Raw genomic sequence first — 22,426 nt, 5'->3', positions numbered from 1 at the left:
GTCATCTGCATATCTGAGGTTATTGATATTTCTCCCAGCAATCTTGATTCCAGCTTGTGCTTCTTCCAGCCCAGCGTTCCTCATGATGTACTCTTCATATAAGTTAAATAAGCAAGGTGACAATATACAACCTTGACGTACACCTTTTCCTATTTGGAACCACTCTGTTGTTCCATGTCCAGTTCTAACTGTTGCTTCCTGACCTGCATACAGGTTTCTCAAGAGGCAGGTCAGGTGTTCTGGGATTCCCATCTCTTTCAGAATGTTCCACAGTTTATTGTGATCGACACAGTCAAAGGCTTTGGCATAGTCAATGAAGCAGAAATAGATGTTTTTCTGAAACTCTCTTGCTTTCTCCATGATCCACCGGATGTTGGCAATTTGATCTCTGGTGCCTCTGCCTTTTCTAAAACCTGCTTGAACATCTGGGAGTTCACGGTTTACATACTGCTGAAGCCTGGCTTGGAGAATTTTGAGCATGACTTTACTAGTGTGTGAGATGAGTGCAATTGTCCGGTAGTTTGAGCATTCTTTGGCATTCCCTTTCTTTGGGATTGGAATGAAGACTGACCTCTTCCAGTCCTGTGGCCACTGCTGAGTTTTCCAAATCTGCTGGCATACTGAGTGCAACACTTTCACAGCATCATCTTTCAAGACTTGAAATAGCTCAACTGGAATTCCATCACCTCCACTAGCTTTGTTAGTAGTGATGCTTTCTAAGGCCCACTTGACTTCACATTCCAAGATGTCTGGCTCTAGGTCAGTGATCACGTTATCGTGACTATCTTGGTCGTGAAGATCTTTTTTGTACAGTTCTTCTGTGTATTCCTGCCACCTCTTCTTAATATCTTCTGCTTCTGTTAGGTCTATACCATTTCTGTCCTTTATCGAGCCCATCTTTGCATGAAATGTTCCCTTGGAATCTCTAATTTTCTTGAAGAGGTCTCTTGTTTTTCCTATTCTGTTGTTTTCCTCTATTTCTTTGCATTGATCACTGAGGAAGTCTTTCTTATCTCTCCTTGCTATTCTTTGGAACTCTGCATTCAGAAGCTTATATCTTTCTTTTTCTCCTTTGCTTTTCCCCTCTCTTCTTTTCACAGCTATTTGTAAGGCCTCCTCAGACAGCCATTTCGCTCTTTTGCATTTCTTTTCCATGGGGATGGTCTTGGTCCCTGTCTCCTGTACAATGTCACGAACCTCCGTCCAGAGTTCATCAGGCACTCTATCAATCAGATCTAGTCCCTTAAATCTATTTCTCACTTCCACTGTATAATCATAAGGGATTTGATTGAGGTCATATCTGAATGGTCTAGTGGTTTTCCCTACTTTCTTCAATTTAAGTCTGAACTTCGCAATAAGGAGTTCATGATCTGAGCCACAGTCAGCTCCTGGTCTTGTTTTCGCTAACTGTATACAGCTTCTCCATCTTTGGTTGCAAAGAATATAATCAATCTGATTTCGGTGTTGACCATCTGGTGATGTCCATGTGTAGAGTCTTCTCTTGTGTTGTTGGAAAAGGGTGTTTGCTATGACCAGTGCATTCTCTTGACAAAACTCTATTAGCCTTTGCCCTGCTTCATTCCGTGCTCCAAGGCCAAATTTGCCAGTTACTCCAGGTGTTTCTTGACTTCCTACTTTTGCAATTGCACTAAGGCCCCTCATATTACAGTGCGTTTTTCTCCCTTCTATGTGGCCAACTTCTTCATCACCTCTGGGGAAAATACTCTGGTCCCTTGAGAGCCTTCCCTTTTCCTTCACCAGGCTAGCTTCAGCTCTGAGTTAGGGGCCCCTCCGCTGTCATCCTTCCACTTCTCATCATCACTTACTGGTACCAGCCTTATTTCAGCCACTGATATGGTGATTATAGGAGAGGGAAATGGCAACCCACTGCAGTATTCTTGCCTGGAAAATACCACAGGCAGTGGAGCCTGCCAGGCTATAGTCCTGGCGTCACAAAGAATCAGACATGACTGAGTGACTGAACACACACACACATTGTGATTTTAATTTTGGATTTTCTTCTATACTCTGAAATCCAGGCAGTCAGGGACTATTTTGTTCATCTCATTTCCAGCATTTAACATAACACTTGGCGGCTAGTTTACAGTCAGTACATGTATAATAAATAACCTGATGAGAAAAACTAAGTATGTCTCAATGTGTAGAATTTTAATTCAAAATTTGGGTTTTCATGAGGGTCAAAGAGACAACAGCCTAAGAGTGTTATGACAACTGCAAAGTGTTATGTCAGTTATTTAAATATTTAAGTTGAAAATGATGTTACTTGAAACATAAAATTCAGTACTTTTTACAAGCAGTGTCATATAGGCACACGAGTCAAATATAATTTACCCTAAGAAAGCTGGGACTATACGTGAGAAGGTCAAAAATCTTTTAGAATAAGAAACTTCTTTTAGAAAAATGTGTGTGAGGAACAGAATTTAGCCTAAGAAATATCTGCAAACAATAAAAGCCATAACAGAGATACTAAGAGTACTTGAGAAGGTAGTTTTATATTTTTCAAACCTACATGCTGAGAAAACAGTACCTAGCTTTAGGAAGAAAGAAATTTATTTTAGAAAGTGAATAATGCAATATTAGAAAAGTAGTGATGGATTTACTATTCTCCTTGCTGCCTTAGAAATATAAAAATCTAGATACTAGTACAAAATGGAAATCTTCAGTAAGTGACCAATCACTGTTTTCTCCTTTCATTGCTGCAAAGCATTACTCAAAGTTTATTCACTTTCATTCCACTATTTTTTTCTATAAAATATATAAAAATAAAAATTTTAATAATGGCATTCATTCAAGCAATTAGGTTTTCAGAAGGGACATGGTGAGTCGTATCCCCGTTTCTGTTCTCAAGTTCTAGAAACACAGGAAGATGAGTGTATGTAATAGAGATACTAAAATGGGAAAGGAGAAATGATTTCCATCACATTTTTGAAAACTGGCTTTAAAGCAAAATGTAAAGGGCTTCCCTGCTGCTGCTGCTGCTGCTGCTGCTGAGTCACTTCAGTCGTGTCCGACTCTGTGTGACCCCATAGACGGAAACCCACCAGGCTCCCCCATCCCTGGGATTCTCCAGGCAAGAACACTGGAGTGAGTTGCCATTTCCTTCTCCAATGTGTGAAAGTGAAAAGTGAAAGTGAAGTTGCTCAGTCGTGTCCGATCCCTAGCGACCCCATGGACTGCAGCCCACCAGGCTCCTCCATCCATGGGATTTTCCAGGCAAGAGTACTGGAGTGGCTTGCCATTGCCTTCTCCGAAAGGGCTTCCCATCACTAGATAAAAGAAGCAGACAAAACACTATTTGATATTTGTAAAATGTCTGTGTGTATATGGAATTAATGGTTAAGCATAATCTTAACAATGGTACTATAGTTCATGGGATTTGTCACTTCTGGCATTCAGTAAATATCCTTTAGATCAAACAGTGATCTGAGACCAACAGTCACAGCATCACCTGGAAATTTGTTAAAAGGGAAATCTGAGGGCCCAAGGCTAGACCCACTGAATCAGAATCCCTGGGGAATCTGTTTTAATAAGCTCCCCAGGTGATTCACATGCACACAGGCAGGGGAAAAGGAGTGCTTTAACAAACACAGTCCCCAAGACTTCCTAGGCATATGAAAAACTGGGCTGCTGCTGCTGCTAAGTCACTTCAGTCGTGTCTGACTCCGTGTGACCCCATAGACGGCAGCCTAACAGGCTCCCCCGTCCCTGGGATTCTCCAGGCAAGAACACTGGAGTGGGTTGCCATTTCCTTCTCCAATGTGTGAAACTGAAAAGTGAAAGTCAAGTCACTCAGTCGTGTCCGACTCGTAGCGACCCCATGGACTGCAGCCTACCAGGCTCCTCCGTCCATGGGATTTTCCAGGCAAGAGTACTGGAGTGGCTTGCCATTGCCTTCTCTGGAAAAACAGGGCAAGAACATCCAAATCCACATAAAGACAAATGGAATACATGTCCACTGGTGCACAAGTGTTTGCTGAATGAAATAGGCCAAGGTAAAAACATTCCATAAAAGGAATGTAAACCCAGTAACTCTCTTAACACTCATAAAGAACAACCATTCCTCAGGGATTCCATGTTCTCAAGAGAAAAAAATGCAATTATCTTATTCAGAAAAATAGCCTATATGTATAATTCTGTGGAAAATTGTGAAATTACTTAGAAAATGATATTCAGTTTTAACTTTTCAGTAAAATATAGTTTAGGTTTCTATTTGTAAGTTTCCTGATTTCATTTCCAAAAACAACTAAGCCAGACTAAAACTGATGCTGACACTTATCTTCCTATGTTCCCTTGGGCCTGCTCATACTCACCACAGACTTTACTAACTGAATCAATCTATTTGAAAGCTGACCACCTAGTTAATCTATGGCCTGGTGGTGGTGGTGGTGGTGGTTTAGTTGCTAAGTCGTGTCTGACTCTAGAGACCCCATGGGCTGTAGCCCGCCAGGCTCCTCTGTCCATGGGATTTTCCAGGCAAGAATACTGGAATGGATTGCCATGACCTAAGGAACAGCTAATGCCTCTTCTTTGTACTTCTTGGTGCCCATTTCTTGGATATAATTCCAGGCCACTGTTCCTTAGCATTTGGGGCTGAAGATAATAACTCAAAGCCACCAGTTTTGCTAGCTGTTAGTTGTTATAAAAAGTATAATGGGGAAAGATGCTGACATTCATTAATAGTTAAAAAGAGAAATCTGAAGAATAGGATGTTAATATGCCACCTAAATGCCTTTACTGATTAAAAAGTAGTTCGTCTTGGCCACTGCATACTACAGGTGTGTTTGTCATAGGACCTGCAGGTCTGGTTCTGATGGGTCACCTAGCATTAAGACAGATCCAACCAGTCCATTCGGAGAAGGCAATGGCAAGCCACTCCAGTACTCTTGCTTAGAAAATCCCATGGACAGAGGAGCCTGGTGGGCTACAGTCCATGGGGTCGCTACTAGTCGGACAAGACTGAGCAACTTCACTTTCACTTTTCACTTTCACACATTGGAGAAGGAAATGGCAACCCACTCCAGTGTTCTTGCCTGGAGAATCCCAGGGATGGCGGAGCCTAGTGGGCTGCCGTCCATGGGGTCGCACAGAGTCGGACACGACTGAAGTGACTTAGCAGTAGCAACCAGTCCATTCTAAAGGAGATCGATCCTGGGTGTTCATTGGAAGGAATGATGCTAAAGCTGAAACTGCAATACTTTGGCCACCTCATGCGACGAGTTGATTCACTGGAAAAGACTCTGATGCTGGGAAAGGTTGGGGGCAGGAGGAGAAGGGGATGACAGAGAATGAGATGGCTGGATGGCATCACCGACTCTGTGGACATGAGTTTGAGTGAACTCTGGGAGTTGGTGATGGACAGGGAGGCCTGGCGTGCTGTGATTCATGGGGTTGCGGAGAGTCGGACACGACTGAGCGACTGAACTGAACTGAACTGAATTGAATCTCATGATCTGGGGTATCATGTAAGCCCTAGTTTTAGGATGTTCCTATCTCACAACCATATCCAAGTGAGTCTAATACAGACCTGGCCAAAAAAAACCAAAAACACCTTTTATTGAACTTCAAATGGGACTCTGCAGTCATCACAGTTTCCCACTGACACAAAAAATTGTGCCGAATACCTTAGTGCTGAGAAAGCAAAAATATTACCCACATACTTGTGGGCAAGATGAATGCATTTGAAGAATCTGGATAGCCAATTAAAACTCTGTGAAATGCTATCAAGAATTTTTTTCCCAAATAGCTAGCAACCGATAATGTAAAATTTTTACATTCCAAACTGTCATTCAAAATAGACAAATTTAGGAATGCATCAAAAAGAAAAGAAACATTTGACTGGTATTCATTTATGTGTTTGCTGTGTGTGTGTCTGTTAGTCGCTCAGTTGTGTCTGTTTGTGATGCCACGGACTGTAGCCTGCCAGGCTCCTCTATCCCTGGAATTCTCCAGGCAAGAAAACTAGAGTGGGTTGCCATTCCCTTCTCCACGGGATCTACCGGACCCAGGGATTGAACCTGGGTTTCCTGCACTGCAGGCGGATTCTTTACCATCTGAGCCACCAGGGAAGTCCATTAATTTATACTTTAGTTTTCTGTGCTATGCCATTTAAGATAGCAGTAATTTCTAATAAACATTTCATCATGTTCAAAGGTATCATTGTTGAAGTGCTCCTTCCCACCTCCTCATAAAACTACACAAAGCTGCTGCTGCTGCTGCTAAGTCACTTCAGTTGTGTCCGACTCTGTGCGACCCCATAGATGGAAGCCCACCAGGCTTCCCCGTCCCTGGGATTCTCCAGGCAAGAACACTGGAGTGGGTTGCCATTTCCTTCTCCAATGTGTGAAACTGAAAAGTGAAAGTGAAGTCGCTCAGTCGTGTTCGACCCCTAGCAACCCCATGGACTGCAGCCTACCAGGCTCCCCCATCCATGGGATTTTCCAGGCAAGAGTACTGGAGTAGCTTGCCACTGCCTTCTCCGACACATAGCTAGATCAAAGGATAGTCTAGGATCATTTTTTAAAAATATACTATAGGTATAGAGATTGAGATCAGTTAAAACCCTAGAGCATTCATTTTTTAATAAACTGGCAGTACCAGTTGTCATGGCAACCTAATCCTTATAAACACAATGAACAGACAGTAAATGTGAAAATCTAAAAATAGTCATTTCCTGGGCAAACAGGAGACTGGGTGAGTCAAATAACTAAAACACAAAGTTTAAAGCTAATTTAGAGCCAGCTTGATGGTATCTGAAAAGGTTTGAACATGCTTCTGGTGATCATTGTTGTTAGAACTAATCCTTACAATTCAAACACAGACCTTCTTTTTAGTAATTACAGTCTTTTTCACCATCCTCCCTCCCCACCTCCCAAAATTATAAGTTCATCACCAGTCTTCTAGCCATTTCCATCAATGAGAAGTGCACAGGGTCCTAATCAGACTGGGACCTGGGGCCACAGGCGTCTGTGGGGTTTGTATTAATACCTTCTCTCTCTACATAATATGGCTGCCTCACTAAAATTCAGAGATGAGCAGAAACCCATGTTCCCCTCTGCGGTGCACTTACTCGGGCCCAAAAAGAGCTTGAACAAAACACAGAAACACAGTGGCAGAACAACACAGATACATACCTTTGTAAAAGAGAACCACAATCTTCTGAAAGGCTTTCATGAAGTGGATGTTGTCATAACAGTATTCCTGAACCTTCTGCAGAAGGATCAGCTCTGACTGGCCTTGGGAACTGAACACAGCCAGGAGTGGAGCGTATTGCTGCAAGAGGAGCGGGGAGGAAGACCGTTTACTTTTGTGGGAGGTGTAGGGCCGATGCCACTTGAAGCACAGCAGTCACCTGGAGATTTGCTTAGAAAACTTCCACTTTGAGGATTATCTTATTATAAATTATAATATTGTGTCCAACCAAAATGAATTTTTTATCCCCACACCACATCAGATTCCTCTCATTGTACCCGCTAAAAGAGGCCAAACAGGAACTTCTGACTCTGTCAGAGACAATTGCTATGCTACTGTGTTCGTCTAATGGATATTGTGAAAATGAGACAGAGATCCTAAGTTCTGAAGGTTCCCAGGGCTGCTGTGATTCCTCCACTCCTGGAGTATGGCTCTGCCACTGGAAGAGTAGAGGTCTCTTCCCAGATCCCCTCACAAAATGTCTTTATGGTTTTGTTCATATTGCTCCTTTTGTCTTAAATGACCTTGGCTTCTAGTTCTCGATGTGTGTGTGTGTGTGTGTCTTTCAGTCCTGTTTGACTCTTTGTGACCCCACTATTGTAGCCTGTCAGGCTCTTCTGTCCATAGAATTTTCCAGGCAAGAAGACTGAAGTGGGTTGCCATTCCCTTCTCCAGAGGATATTCCCAAACCAGGGATCAAACCCAGGTGTCCTGCATTACAGGCAGATTCTTTACTATCTGAACCATCAGGGAAGCCCCTAGCTGTTGATGTTTGGCTATTATTTTCTCTAAGAGTTACTGAGCTCAACACAAACTCCTCCTTTGATCCTTCCCTGCACAGGCTACTCACTGCTCTGTTGTTCTCCTAAATATTGAAGAGTTATCTGATTTACATCCTACCGAGTATATACTATGTAGGTGTTCGCTTCCCAATTCAAGCGCAAACTCTGAAGTCAGGTTCTAAGTCTTGTTTCTTAATAGTTTTACAGGGAGAGGATAATAAAAGCAAACACGTATGTATCCCCATACAAAAATATACAATTTATACAATCAGCTGATTTCTTCCACCACTCACTTTTCAAATTCTAATGTCAACTTGTAGCTTACTTAAAAAAAAAATACTCCTTAAGAATTTTTGTCAGGTAGAAGGAAAACTAACAGACTATATTTCTCTTTAACTAATACTGCTGCTGCTGCTGCTAACTCACTTCAGTCGTGTCCGACTCTGTGCGACCCCACAGACAGAAGCCCACCAGGCTCCCCCGTCCCTGGGATTCTCCGGGCAAGAACACTGGAGTGGGTTGCCATTTCCTTCTCCAATGTGTGAAAGTGAAAAGTGAAAGTGAATTCGCTCAGTCATGTCCGACCCTTAGCGACCCCACGGACTGCAGCCTACCAGGTTCCTCCATCCATGGGATTTTCTAGGCAATAGTACTGGAGTGGCTTGCCATTGCCTTCTCCGAACTAACACTGAATCTATGACTATTCTGTGGATTTTCTGATGTTGTTTTTAATAAGAACTTACCCTCAGGTATTTCACAAGCTCTTACATCTCAAACATTTTAGGTGGTGGCATATTTGAAAGGAAAAACATTAGAAAATATATGTTTGGACTGAACCTGGGAGCCCTATGATTAGAACCCTTCTGTCACACTGTTAAAGCTGCAGCTGGCCTGCAGCCAAGACAGCTGTGCTGGGACCCTGTACCTTCAGGTGTTTGAGGGCCTGCTCCGCCACGAGTTCCTCCTTCTTGTTCCATTCCACAGCGTTCATTATACAGGTCCACAGAAGTCCAATCACTGCTGTTTCTGGAAGATCATTCCTTTTCATTTCTTCTTTAACATAGAGAACCACCTACATTTCATGAAGAAAGGAGTCAAAAGAGGAACAGGCAGGTGAGGAGATGCCCCTCTCTCTGTGCTTAGTCAGGAAAAGTTTGGGGCAGACAATACACTGCTCAGTTCCTCCCTTCCTGGCATATGCTCTCAAGTTCCAAGGCAGAGGAGAACACAATGATTTGTTCTCAGAGCGGATTTATTTTTAGTCCCCAAATTAATAGGCTTAGTTCTGGCCAGGAGCCGCTGGGTAATAGAAAATAACAGCGAATCTTGGTTTCTCAGGGTTAGTCTTTTACAGGCAGGACCCCTGTTGAGTCCAGCAGGGCAAGGATTATTTAAGCCAGTCTGACTTTCTGGGGTTTGAAGAAAGCAACAAAGCTGTGCATGTCTACTCCAACCCTCAACTTAAAACCTCTTGATGAAAAATGTCTTGGGTTGGCACGAGGCACTCTCTACAATTTATTCTTTAATTATCACTTTTGAATATTCTCATGCCTCATGTAAATAAATTATAAAGTGCAAAGACTTTTTTAGATGGTATATATCAATGCAGCAACACTCAGCAGGCTATTTTCCCTTCAGAATTACTTTTAAATGTGCAAATGTATCCTAAAAACCTGATCATATGGAATAAATTCAGCCTAACAGTGTATTTTATATTAAACTTGTTTGAAAAAATCTTTCTTCTTTTGAAATAAAATCCCAAGTAGAGCTGAGGACTTCAGTGCATGCATGTACGCTAAGTCGCTCAGCCGTGTCCGACTCTTTGCGAACCCATGGACTGTAGCCCACCAGGCTTCTCTGTCCACGGGGATTCTACAGGCAAGAATACTGCAGTGAGTTGCCATTTCCTTCTCCACAGGATCTTCCCGACCCAGGGATTGAACTTGCATCTCTTAAGTCTCCTGCATTGGCAGATGGGTTCTTAACCACTAGCGCCACCTGGAGGGCTTAAGGAGTAATTAAAAACCATAATGCATCTTATGTATCGCTTTGTGAGCAGTGTAACTACTTTTCTCCCTTTCTTTTTTAAAATGAAAGTACACTGTTTTATTTCCTGCCAGCCTGGATTTCAGTGGGTAAAGCAGCCTTCAAGAAAAGAAGGAACTGAGGGGTCTCAGTCGTCTAGCTGACAGGGAAAAGCTGCAAAATGTGACATCTCTATACCTCAAAATATCACAGTTACAATTTGCTTTTTTCTTTTTCTTTTTTTTCACCATGGAAAATCATGTTCAAGATTTTTGCTTGGATAAAGGTTAGTGAATATATTGCTGACCTTAATGTTATGAGACTTAGGACCAACACTTCCACCTGCTGGCCAGAATCCACCTTGAAATCTCAAACTTTAAACCATACACGGTACGTTGTAAGGCTCTAGGCAAGCAGGGTGGTGAGGGTTTGGGACTTGAGAGTAAGCGGCAAAAGGAAAGGACTCTTAATGCAGCTTTTGAATTATCACATAAAAGTTTTTTTAAAGTTCAAATGGGAACTTTTCTTCAGGCATGACCAAAAAAAAAAAAAGATACAGTCATAGCCACAAGAACTATATAGCTAAACAAAAACATAGTATTCACATATGCAGATACACAGTTATTGTGAGTGGGAGCCAGCAAGTCACTGGTCCAACTGGTCTTTATCCATGACGTGAATGTAAAATAGAAATCTACATACATTAAGCTAATACTTAACTGTATTACATAATCTGCAATAAAATGGGAAAAATCACCTTAAACTGAGGTATAATGCTAGTGGATAGCAGCAGACAATGAATCTATTAGGCAGATGAAATATTTTGACAACCACAGCAACCTGGTAAATAAGTCATTTGTATGGAAATAATCATTATTTTCTGGAACATCTGGAGGATGTTTTTGATATTGAGCTCATTTAAATGGTATGAAAAGGACCTCAAGTTCATAGCAATGAACAAAGGGCAGTCTCCTTTAAGGGAGGTAAAGTTTGTAATGCACAGTGCCCCTCGCCTGTGGTTTTGCAGTGAAGTGAGCCCATGGTCCTCACCTCCTTGATCGGGCATTCCTGAGAAAGACGCTCCTGGAGTTCCTTCTGCAGCTCCTTCCTGGTGCCCAGGGACTGCTGGACTCGGAGGAAGTCGGAGAGCTCCTTCAGACCTGCGTCAGTGAAGTATTTAGCGAAATGATCCACACTCTGTCTGTTAACTGGAAAGAGTTCCTGAGAGAGAAAAGACGAGAGACTGTCATACAATAAGCCATGCTCATTCTGCAAGCATAAAGAACATTTTCATATTAAAGTAGCACTTAAGACTATCTCATGAAGAAAAGAGTAAGGATTGATTTTTCAAAAGCATACATCTTAAGGTATATTTCTTGAGCACTTTCTAAGACACCTTTCAAAATTAGGCAATTTGATAAAGAATAGAAAATGTTAACTCACATAAACTAGTTTCACTCATTTGGAACCACTATTTACTTTTACTTTAATCGAAGTGTAGCATATGCAAAAACAAAGCCAAGTTTGCTAAACTAAGTACAAATAAGGTGATAATTGAGTAAGGCTGGGATTATTTTAAACCGATAAGAAAAACTGAAATTATTAATCATACTATTTCCTTAATGAGTTAATAGACAAACACCAGTTTTAGTAATGCTGAAATGATTTGAGATACTATTTAAAGAAAAAAACAATATGGATTATTATCATCTCATAGACCTCGATTCACATTATGAGAAAATGCTATTAGTCTAAAATAGCTCAGAGCTACAGGGAATTTTTGCTGTATCTCTTAATGATGGTGGCTCTAAATTAAGTTCATGGTGAGATCTAATCTAAACCTGCCCTACCAACTCTTCAATTCATTACATAATTCTGTTGGAAATTTTTAAAAAGCACAGTACACCATGGCTGCTCTTACATTTTTACCTCATTTCCATTTCACCTTATACAGCTTGGCAGGGGCTTAGGAACACTTAGTCATGTTCTAATCCTGTGTGACTCCCAACACTCAACTAAGAAAGCAAGGAGTTTTCAAAGCTCTCACATTTTTCAGACTGTTGAGTCTACAAAATAGATTCAAACTTTTATGATGGCTAGATTTGCATATATATATTGGCTAATGGCTGTATGGGCTTCAATAAAAATCTCTGAAGAAAGATCTGTAATGAGTTTGCGACCAAGTATAGGGATGTAGCCAGATGGCTTCTGTCAGGATGCAAATTTCAATATTCTGTATACCATCATCCCATAACCTGCCTTGAGATGAGTCATGAGTTTCAAAATGTCAGAACAGAGTTGGTGGGAGCAGCATTATAACATACATTCATGTTAAAGCAACATTTCAAAACTGACTGAAGTTCTGTCATTGATATTTGTCAATAGGTCGTCTAAATCTGTTGGGGGCAGGGAACTAATTTAACTTTTAGTTTCTTCTATGAATCTAGATATGAGGTATTTTGCTAATAATTGCATACAATAGAAGTTTTACAGAAAAATAAACTGAACCTCAACAAGGTTAAACAACTAATTAGGCAGCTAGAAATTTAAAGACATGGTTGCATGACTCCAAAGTTAATAATTATTTGTGCCAGCATTCTGTATTCAATTAAGGAAGAATGTGACTGCAAAGTCTGATTGCAAGTTATGTTCAGAGTAATACATCATCAAAAGTGATTCTTAATTTACTTTTATGAACTATAACCATAGTCTTTATGACTGACACGTAATATCTTGAAAATTATTATTCTGAGCTGATCTCCACATTTCTGCTCCTACTAAATTCTCGCCTTTGCTGTTCTCAACATGCCATGCCTCAAAGGCTTTGCCTGAAATACTCTTCCTGGATATATCTAGATAGTTAGCTTCCTCACACACGTCACCTTATGAGGCCTTCCCACACCACACAGACACGCCTCACGGTTTCCCTACTTGGTTTTCCTCTCAGAGCACTTTTCACTTTTTTTATACTACACATTTAAATTAATTATTCAGTTTATTGCCTGTTCCCCTGCAATAAACTATAAGCCCCAGAAAGACAAAGGTTGCTTGTTTGACTTTCTTCAATAGCTTCAGCTCAGTATCTTGATCACTGTTCCCTTTTCCACTGATGGGAGAATGATGTCTCCCATCTCCTCTCTTCTGGGAGTTGCTATATATTTTTCTTGCTTCTGTATTATAGAAGTAGGTAATTGCTAAACTTTGAGAATATGCTATTTTCCCCCCAAATGTGCTAACGCAGAGGGAATTCTGTTAAACAGCTTAGTGAGACAAAAATTCCCTCCTAGATGGCGGAAATGACCCTCTAGTTGCTCATTCATTTTTAAGTCAGCAAGCAGCATGCAGGCATGGTCTACGACATAGCCACCCTGTCCTCACGGAGTTTCTGGTAGAAACTGCTACCTAAGCTTTTCATGCTCAAAATATACGTAGACAAAGAAACCTAGTAAGAACACTTAAATGATATATGTTTGTCAAAAAGGAAATACATTATACACTTTTTAAATGAAGTAACCTAATCAAGTTAACCAAGCTGTGATTACTGGTGTCTTTAAGGAACCATGCTTTAAGTTAGAAGAGCATAGTTTTTTCAAAGTTTAATATGGGAAAGAAAGGTTCACTATTACCCCCTAATCCATAGTCATATAGAGTGCCTTGTAAAACACCTGATAATAAGCATAAAATTGTAAGGATGAATGAATAAAAAATAAATTGGCATTAAAAAAAATAAAATGGATAACCAACAAGGACCTACTTGTATGGCACCCGGAACTCTGCTCAGTGTTATGTGGCAGCTTGAATGGGAGGGAAGTTTGGGGGAGAATGGATACATGTATATGTATGGCTGAGTTCCTTTGCTGTTCACCCTAAACTATCACAACATTGTTAATTAGCTATATCTCAATACAAAATAAAAGTTTAAAAAAGAAATAACTGAGTCTTCTGTGTTAAATAGTAATTGACTGTATCTTTTTTCCTACTAATTCACCCAGCTCTCCTTTAAAAAAGTGTTCAGTGAAGTCCCTCCTTGTTGTACCTGTCTTCACAGGTGGAGAAGTAGTCCATGGGTGGATTAAATCTTCCTTCCCCACTGGCAGGCTTCTCCACCACCAGAAGGGCTCACTTCAGTGTCCTGTATTCCTGTCCTCTGACATGAGGACAGAAGGGCTCTGGTCTGAGCTGTTCCTTCACCATGGGTCCCAGAAAGAAAGGGCGTGTAGATCTCAGTGGGCCTTGCTGAGCTAAGATACAGCTACTGACTCAGGGACGAGAACACACTCTTTCATATGAACTTCCAGAGACATCAACAACCTATTCACTTGTCTTCAGTGACTCCCATACACCCTACGTTGCTAGAGAGTAGGTTCCACAAAGGCAGGAAACTTTTCTATCCTCTCTCTACTGACTCTGCAACTTCTAGGCTGGAGCCTGGCACAAAGCAAACACTTAATAAATACACACTAAAATGAAAGGTATTGTCAGTGGCAAAAATCAACAAGAATCTAGAGTTAAATTTTTCTTCTTTATCAAATTCTAAAGACTTCCAAGAGAGCTATTTTAAGGTAAATTGCAAAAGATAAAGGAATTTTAAGTCATTGAAAATCCAAGGGTTTACAATGAGCCAGATTTAGACTTATCCCATGGATCAATACCTTTGCACAGCAGGACATGCTGGAAGAGAAAATAGATAAGAAACTAGGTAAACAGAACATGGCAAGCATGTCTTTCAACTTTAGACTTTGTCCTAAAGTTGTAAAGGCAATTTCACTTGGAGCAATCTCTGTCACAGCTGTGGCTTCTAGCAGAAAGAAATTATAGGGGGCAGATAGAAATTATGAGAGCAAATATTTTTCTTGATTTTCTTTGAAAAATATAAAGGTACAGAAGTAAAAATATAATCAAGCAATCATGATAATGGAAGTTTCAAATTAACTACAATTAACTTGTTCACTTTCACAGGTATCCAAGTGTTTCTAAGGAATCTTGGTATAAACAAGGAATCTTGTTTAAACTTTTATTTTGTTAACAAACTAACCTGTATTTGAGATCAGTGTCATTCAGCTATGACCCAAGATACCCATAAATGTCTAATTAGGTAAGATCAATGTGACCTCAAATTTCATATTAAAACTTTAAATTTCTACAGTTATTAGCTGCAACACAGGTAATTCTGATAAATGTTATCACTATGTCAACAAACTTCCAAATTTGAAAGTCTCCATATCCCCTGTGACTCTTTAATTTTATCATTCCATTTATGTATGCAACGAAGATTAAACTGGAATTAGTTTCTATCTTACAATAATACATAAACAAAAGGAACTAAGTTCCAATTCGACATAGACTCGGGCATTCCATTTGTGTATTACACTGCACACACTGGCAGAGCCACGGCAGAAGCATGAAACATATAACCCTTTGCCCAAATAACACTTACAAGCAGCCTTTTGTCTAAGTTGGCTTTTCTCAAAGAGGAGGTAACAGAGTTGGCATCTTTTTCTGCCATCCATGCTTTAAAAAGTTTGACAGCAAATGAGGCCGCAATGCCTGTTAAAAGAGAGAGAGTAAACCATTTATAAGAAAAACTGCTTGTGATAATGCATAAGGCAACATTTCCCATTAGGTGCCCCGAAATGACTAAATTAAAAACTTAGAGACTTGATTTGGTACAAAGGAAAAATGCAAAGCTCTCTAGGCTATTCATTACTCAAAAGAGACTATTTTCATGAGAAGGAAAAAAAGAAGTTACAGTACTTTTCAAACTTGAACTCCCGAATTCCAACCTGTTTTAACTGTAAGTTTATTTTTACCTTGGTCAAAACCATATTCAAAGCCAAGGATGTTATAGTGTTTTGCCTCTAATTCACTCTGTGGTTCAGAATATTCCATGTTTATAACAATTATCCTGAGGTACAACAAATAAATCATGAGCCACACAACTGAAATGTCAACATGTCAACTAATCTGCTGATAAATGATGCCAGAGAAAGAACATCAATAGCGACAGGTATAAATAAATAAAGTTATAGATGAACATGCACCATTTACTTTACAGTTTTACTTTTTGTAAAAAGCATTTTAAAATATTCATGAGTTAAGCTATAAAAATGTCAGTTCTGTTTTCAGCTGAAATCTTTTCTGGATATTTTTAAAGAGATTTTAAAAATTGCTATGTTAATCAGGAATCCACTCAATTACATACTCATTTATAACAGGATTTATTTCTAAATATAAATAATCAGATAACTAATAGACTGCTTTTCTGTGAGCACTCTAAATGTCTAAATTAATGCTGCATTTATTTAATGAAAATTTAAGGAGTAGTTGATACATTAAAATGATTTTTCTGAATTGAAGGCTTCACTATTGTTGGTGGTCTAAACAGTCTCTAGTCCCCTTTCCTAAGAGAATTCCCATCTTATTCAGGCCAGTAACTCCTAATTAGTCTAAGCCCTGGCACCACCATCCTTCTGCAATGAATAATGGGGAAAAAATTTGAGTCCTGAATGATATTGCTGTTCACTCTGAAGTCTGTTCAACTTTTACATATATTGTTACATAAGAAATAAATGCCCTTAAATGGGGGAGGGAATAAACCAGGAATTATGGGATTCCAACGAGGACCTACTGTATAGCACAGGGAACTATACTCAATATTTTGTAATAACCTACAAGGGAAAAGAATCTGAAAAAGAATATGTATCTGAATCACTTTGAGATACACCTGAAACTAACAGCATTGTAAATCAAATTTGCTTCAATTAAAAAAATGTAAAAAACAAAATTAATAAAAACAAAAAAGAAGAAATGTCCTGACACAGAAATTTATGTCCTGTCTTCCAGTTACTTGCAGGTAAACAAGTTCAACTAATACAGACACCAGCTTTACCCAGTGTTTTTCTTTTGAATAGCAGAGAAACTAAGCACCCCCCCCTCAAACTAAGACAATAAATATAAGCTAGAGAATTTTATGTTGTCAACTTGTTGACCTGGATTTTTAATATTATCATTACTTCATAGTCAATATATAAACTTATGTAATTAAAAATTTTAAAAAGGATCTTATAATCCTCATTGTAAGTAAGAGAAATAAAGTATGCCTGAAACTAGGAGTCTAAAAAAAAATCAGGCTCAAACCTATCACTTTGCATTAAAAGTGGCTCCTGGTGGAAGGATTGGAGAAACTTTGTACTTGAGATTCTGCTGAGTGGATGATTCCCCTTAGCTATTTGTTGGGTGGGAAGTTGGGGAAAAGGTATAATTTCATAACCCTTTCCTATTTGGGAAGAAAAAGTTTAAGACTTCAGTTTCTAAAGATGATGGCATATAAGGGAAAACCATGTGACAGAGGCACTATGTCACTTCTACAGCAGAAGGATTTTTCCTATCCCTCCTAACATTTTACCGTAAAAAAATCCCAAGAGCTTCTTACAGAAGAACTGAACAAACTGAAAAATAAATACTCATGTACTCACCATCTTGATTCTGCAGCAGTTAATATTTTGCTCTATTTGCTCTATCACGTTTGTCCATTTATCTTTCTAATAATTTAATTTTTAATACATTTCAAAAGAAATTACATACATCATTTAAGTTTTTAATACAACCAGAAAGAATCACTTTCTGTTATAAATGCTAGGGATAAATCTGATGTAATTAACATTTACTGTTTACATTTTATCTTTTCCTCCTAGAATAAAATGGCTAGTACCATAAATAAAACATGAAGGATCACGAATTCTCTTCAGAAAACATTTTAAAAGTGCCATAATATTTTAACAATATATTAATAAAAATTAGAGAGTCTAAAACTATAGAGACTCTCTAAATAATATGATTTGACTCTTGATTTACTATTCTTTTCTCAGTTATAAGAAAATTATAACTCATTTCACTGCAGGCATGAATGAGGCTGGGACTTCACATCTGTAGGAGTAAAACCCAATGCTAAGAAGAAACAGATGTTTTCACAAAAGCTCTTTTCATTTGTCTTTAAGAAAAAAAATAACTCTTTGTTTAACACTGCATTTAAAACTTGAATATCATTATCCTCCTACAAGAAAAAAAAGAGCCCACTTCTGTATTACTCTATAACCAAGTAATTGTATGTATGCCCATCAAACTCTTAATGCCTTAAAATTAAAGCAAAACTCTTTAGGCAGCCGTCTGGACTTCTAAAACAGACATAATGAATACTTTAAAAATGTGATAAGAACGAACATCTGAGCACAAGATCTTGAGGGGGAACAGTTCAGAAGAATGGCCCAAACGAGTGAAGAAATAGTTTGGGGGTCATTTAGGAATGTGAAGGGCCATTTTTGGTTCTTCTACTAAATGGAGGCAAGTGTTTCAGGCTGGCATTCTGTTTCTGAGGGCAAAAAAGGCTAAACGTCCCACAAAGCATAAAGAGTCCTGCACAATGAAGCACTGTCCCAACAAAATATGTCAGTAAGCATCTATGTTGAGAGAAAGTTTAGAACTGATCAATTTCAGGGTCTTTGACTGAGACTTATGCCAAAATTTCTAGTTTATTATATTCTATAATTGTCTTTGTATAGGTGTGCATATTTTTCTCCTAAATTCCTACAAGAAACACATACAATCCTTCTATTGTTTGAACACACACACAGTGTCTTACATGGAACATGGATGGGTAGTAGAGAACACCAAGAAGAGGTACTGGTACTTATCTTTGGCTTTCTTTTCCCACCTGACAGGTAAGAAAATGAACATACGTACCTTCTTTGACTAAGCTGTCAGTGAAGAGACTGGTGAGGATGGTGGCAGGCAGGGTGCCGCTGCCCAGCAGGATCCCTGACAGCATTGCCAACTTTGTCTGCTCTGTTTCGGAAAAGGCTTTAAGGAAGAGGAGAAGCTGCGGGTCAAACAAAAGAAACCATGTCTATAAAGCAAAGGACTAAAATAGGAAAATAACAAACAAGGCACATCCACAGCTAGATGGCTCACAACTGATGGCATTCATGGGTGGCACACTTACTCTTTGGAGAGACACACATATATTCCATTACAAATTGGGTGCTATAGAAAGGGACTTGTTCCTTTCTCCCAAATTTACTTACAATTTAGCTACAGATAACATTCATGGGAAGGAAAAGAGGCATTTGGAGAACAGTGAAAACAGGTCACATAAATAACTTAAATTTGACTGTATACAACAAAGGTAAATATTACCAAGTGTATTCTGAATACACTACTGCTTTTCATATGTGTTTCATTTCTTTGCATGCTCCCTTAGTGCCACGCCCCCCACCCCATCATACATCTACCCATTTTCTTTGGGTTATAACAAAACAGAAATCAATAAGCTTTGACATTTAGCATATACTTTTTTGAGCCCACAGCACCCTTTTTGAAAACAAAACTGGGTGAAAAAGGGTTTTCAAGGTTCTTAATGCCTCTTTTTAAAATGGTGAGATTCAAACTAGGTATTTCTTAGATCACAGAGTTTTACCACCACCCCTGGTGATGAGGTAATGGAGGGTATAAGATAAAGAAACGTTACGAGAGGAGAAAAGGCCACTGCTGCGGGTTGGAAAGAACAATTGTAATGAGAGGGTGACAATGCTGTCTGGGTCCTTCTGGGTCGCAATGCTGCCAACATCATATCCCAGCAGTAGAGGAAGTGACAAAGCAGCAACCCCAGAAAACTTGGAAGGGAAGGCAAAGCAAAGGGGCTAAACCCCACTTGCCATTGTGAGTTCTAAGAGGAGCCAGGCTTGCGGAACGCCCTCCTCCTCCTCACCTCTCCTCCACCTAGTGTTTGGATTGTACTATATTTGTATTTCATGGCTACTTTTCTCTGTTTCAACAGACTTTAAGCATGTTACTGAGATTCCCCAGGGCCCAAAATCACGACTGGGGCTCTCCAGACTTTTTCATTACCCTGCACCGATGAAAAATCGCTGGCATAAATACAGATTTATTAAGTGCTTTATGGCCAATGAAATTGTTAGCTCTGTGCAGTGAATAGGGCTGTATTAGTGTACCATCCCCAACAGTTGCAGGATTATTATATTACAGAGACGTTATGTGACTCTCCAAATATTTATATGATAAGTAAGTGGCAGAACTGGAATCAGACTAGCCTGTTTCACTCCCCATTTATGCCTTTTAAAGTCTCAATGATTTAAAAAGACTTTCTAAGCTCACTTTCTAAGCTCACAAGAAAAGAGGGAGTGAGGGAAATTGGTATCAATGGTTAAAGCTCCAGGGGGCGGCAGAAATGGGGTAAGAAAAAAGTTGACAAAACTAGATACTTTATATCAATCTGGCTTTTTTCTCATTGTCAAAGTAAGAAAGATTCAAGTAAATAATGAAAAACAGCCAAGATAAAAATATTAACACTACAAGAACATTAATATATTCATAAAAAACTCAATTATATGAGCAAAACAATGCAAAAGTTATCTTTTCTTAAAATCAATATCCATATTGCTCAATTATACGAATAAGTATTAAAATCAGATGCTACATGTATTGCAACAGAATTTTCTTTAAAAAATGAATACTCTGAAAAATAATTCTGGAAAGCATATTCATCAAATGAATCAAGTGGAAAGTTTTCAAGGTTCAAACGAACTAGGAGAAGAAAAACACGAGTGATATTATTAGGCAAAGCGGTAAGGTGTTTATTTGAATGCTTTAATATCATTTTTTGGTCATATCTATCCCTCTATTTTAATGACACACTTCTTATTTTCTAAGCTTCTAGCCAAATAATGGACCACTTTAATCCATTCAAATGTTTTTCCATGGTAAAAAAAATGTAATACATGATAGTAGAATAAATCTAACATAGAATAATATAAAAATGTGAGTAATCTCTCTAATCCTATTTCCTTAGAATAAACATTATTAACAGTTTGAGATGTGTCCTTTCAGATTCTTAAGTGTACTTCTATATGCCTACATTTTATAAATAACTACATGTATACACATGCTTTTACTGAACTATACATTGATAACAGCTCAAACTTGCTGAGTGGAGCAGAAAGTTTTCTGAACGCTTTATGTGTATATGACTGTTTACGAAAGTCTTGATCCTCACTTTCAACAAAGAAATCTGAGGCACAAAGAAATTAGTAACTTGCTAAGGTTAAACTTCTGCCAAATGGTTGCTCTTTTACTTTGCAATTTATCATAGACACTTCCTCTCATCAATTTATGTGGTTACGCCTCATTCTCTAACTGACTGCATAGTATCCCACGGTAGAGACAGACCATGATTTCATTAACCTGTCTCCCACCGTGAAAATTTGTTACGTCTCAATACTGTGATGAACATCTGTATGCATATATAGTTGTATGTTTTCACGCTGAAGGATTTTTTTTGGATGAAAGCCAAGCCATGGAGAATATAGATTTAAAAAAATGATGTTGCTGCCTAAATGCTTGTTATATATGGAACCATTTTGAACAAAGGGAAGCAAGAGTGGGTAAGCAGCAAAGTAGATGTTGCAAAGTAACAAAGTCGATGGTTTCTTTATTCCCTTGGTTTATAATTTAGGTAGATATTTAAAATCAGGAATGATGGCAAAGCAGCATACAAATCTGTAACTGTCATATATAAATAAAGAGGAGCTACAAATTAGAAAGGAACACACTGCAATTTCTGAAAAGAGGGCTTCTTTAACAAGGTGCTATTGCTTATTTGGCTATTTATTAGAGGTCAATTACTGTGCTAAGTACCCTACAGATCACAGAAATTATCCCTACAACAACAATACATAAAGTCCATACTTTTATTGCAGCTATTTTATAGATGAGAAAAACCAATGAGATTTACACCCAGATACTATTTCCAAAGGTATGCTTCTATCTCCTTTGCTAAATAGCATCTTCTAAAATTAAAGAATTTTAGTGATTAATAGCTGTTGTGCTATGCTCTTTCATAAGCTTTAACTAATTATATATTCTACAAAGATATTCCTTTGAACAAAGCATGCTGGCTTACATTAAACATGAAGGAAAAATGCTAGGCCAATCATGTATTTCTTTCTACAGCTATTAGCTAATGATTTGTCATACTCATTTCTTCACTCAACAAGCATTTATTAAAAGCTTAAAGATGTATGTGGTACTCTGGACTACCACTATAAAAGCAAAATTTTCGTCCCTCTTCATGTCATCATTTTAGCAAACAGTATATTACAGTTGAATTCTTACCTTTTTCATTTCATCCTCAAATGCTTTTTCCAAATACTTATATCTCCTGATGAGTTTGTTGAAGACCTAAACATGAAAGAAACCAGTCAATATTATGTAAACAATTTTAAAAGGCAAACTCACCTCAACTACACAGCTCTACGCTAATAAAAACATGTAGTTAAACATTCTCCTACTGTGACATGAGAACTACAAGCATTTCAAAAGAGTTATTATGACCTGGG

General features: G+C 38.7%; 1 protein-coding gene across 2 annotated transcripts in view; it reads right to left on the bottom strand.

Moving 5' to 3' along the window:
• BZW2 (basic leucine zipper and W2 domains 2) overlaps window positions 1–22,426 on the bottom strand; it is a 64,110-nt gene that overhangs the window by 4,706 nt on the left and 36,978 nt on the right. For both annotated transcript variants that reach the window (XM_055420530.2, XM_055420531.2), the window contains exons 5-10: window positions 22,203–22,268; window positions 18,756–18,891; window positions 15,454–15,563; window positions 11,067–11,237; window positions 8,917–9,063; window positions 7,152–7,290 (exon numbers count right to left, since the gene is read on the bottom strand). In XM_055420530.2, the coding sequence (XP_055276505.1) occupies window positions 7,152–7,290; window positions 8,917–9,063; window positions 11,067–11,237; window positions 15,454–15,563; window positions 18,756–18,891; window positions 22,203–22,268 (769 nt within the window). The remainder of the gene's footprint in view (window positions 1–7,151; window positions 7,291–8,916; window positions 9,064–11,066; window positions 11,238–15,453; window positions 15,564–18,755; window positions 18,892–22,202; window positions 22,269–22,426) is intronic.

The sequence above is a fragment of the Moschus berezovskii genome, chromosome 3 (genome assembly GCF_049115385.1).
Source record: "Moschus berezovskii isolate FMDL1 chromosome 3, NW_MosBer_1.0, whole genome shotgun sequence".
Lineage (NCBI taxonomy): Eukaryota > Metazoa > Chordata > Mammalia > Artiodactyla > Moschidae > Moschus > Moschus berezovskii.
This window is presented reverse-complemented; position numbering and strand designations above follow the sequence as displayed.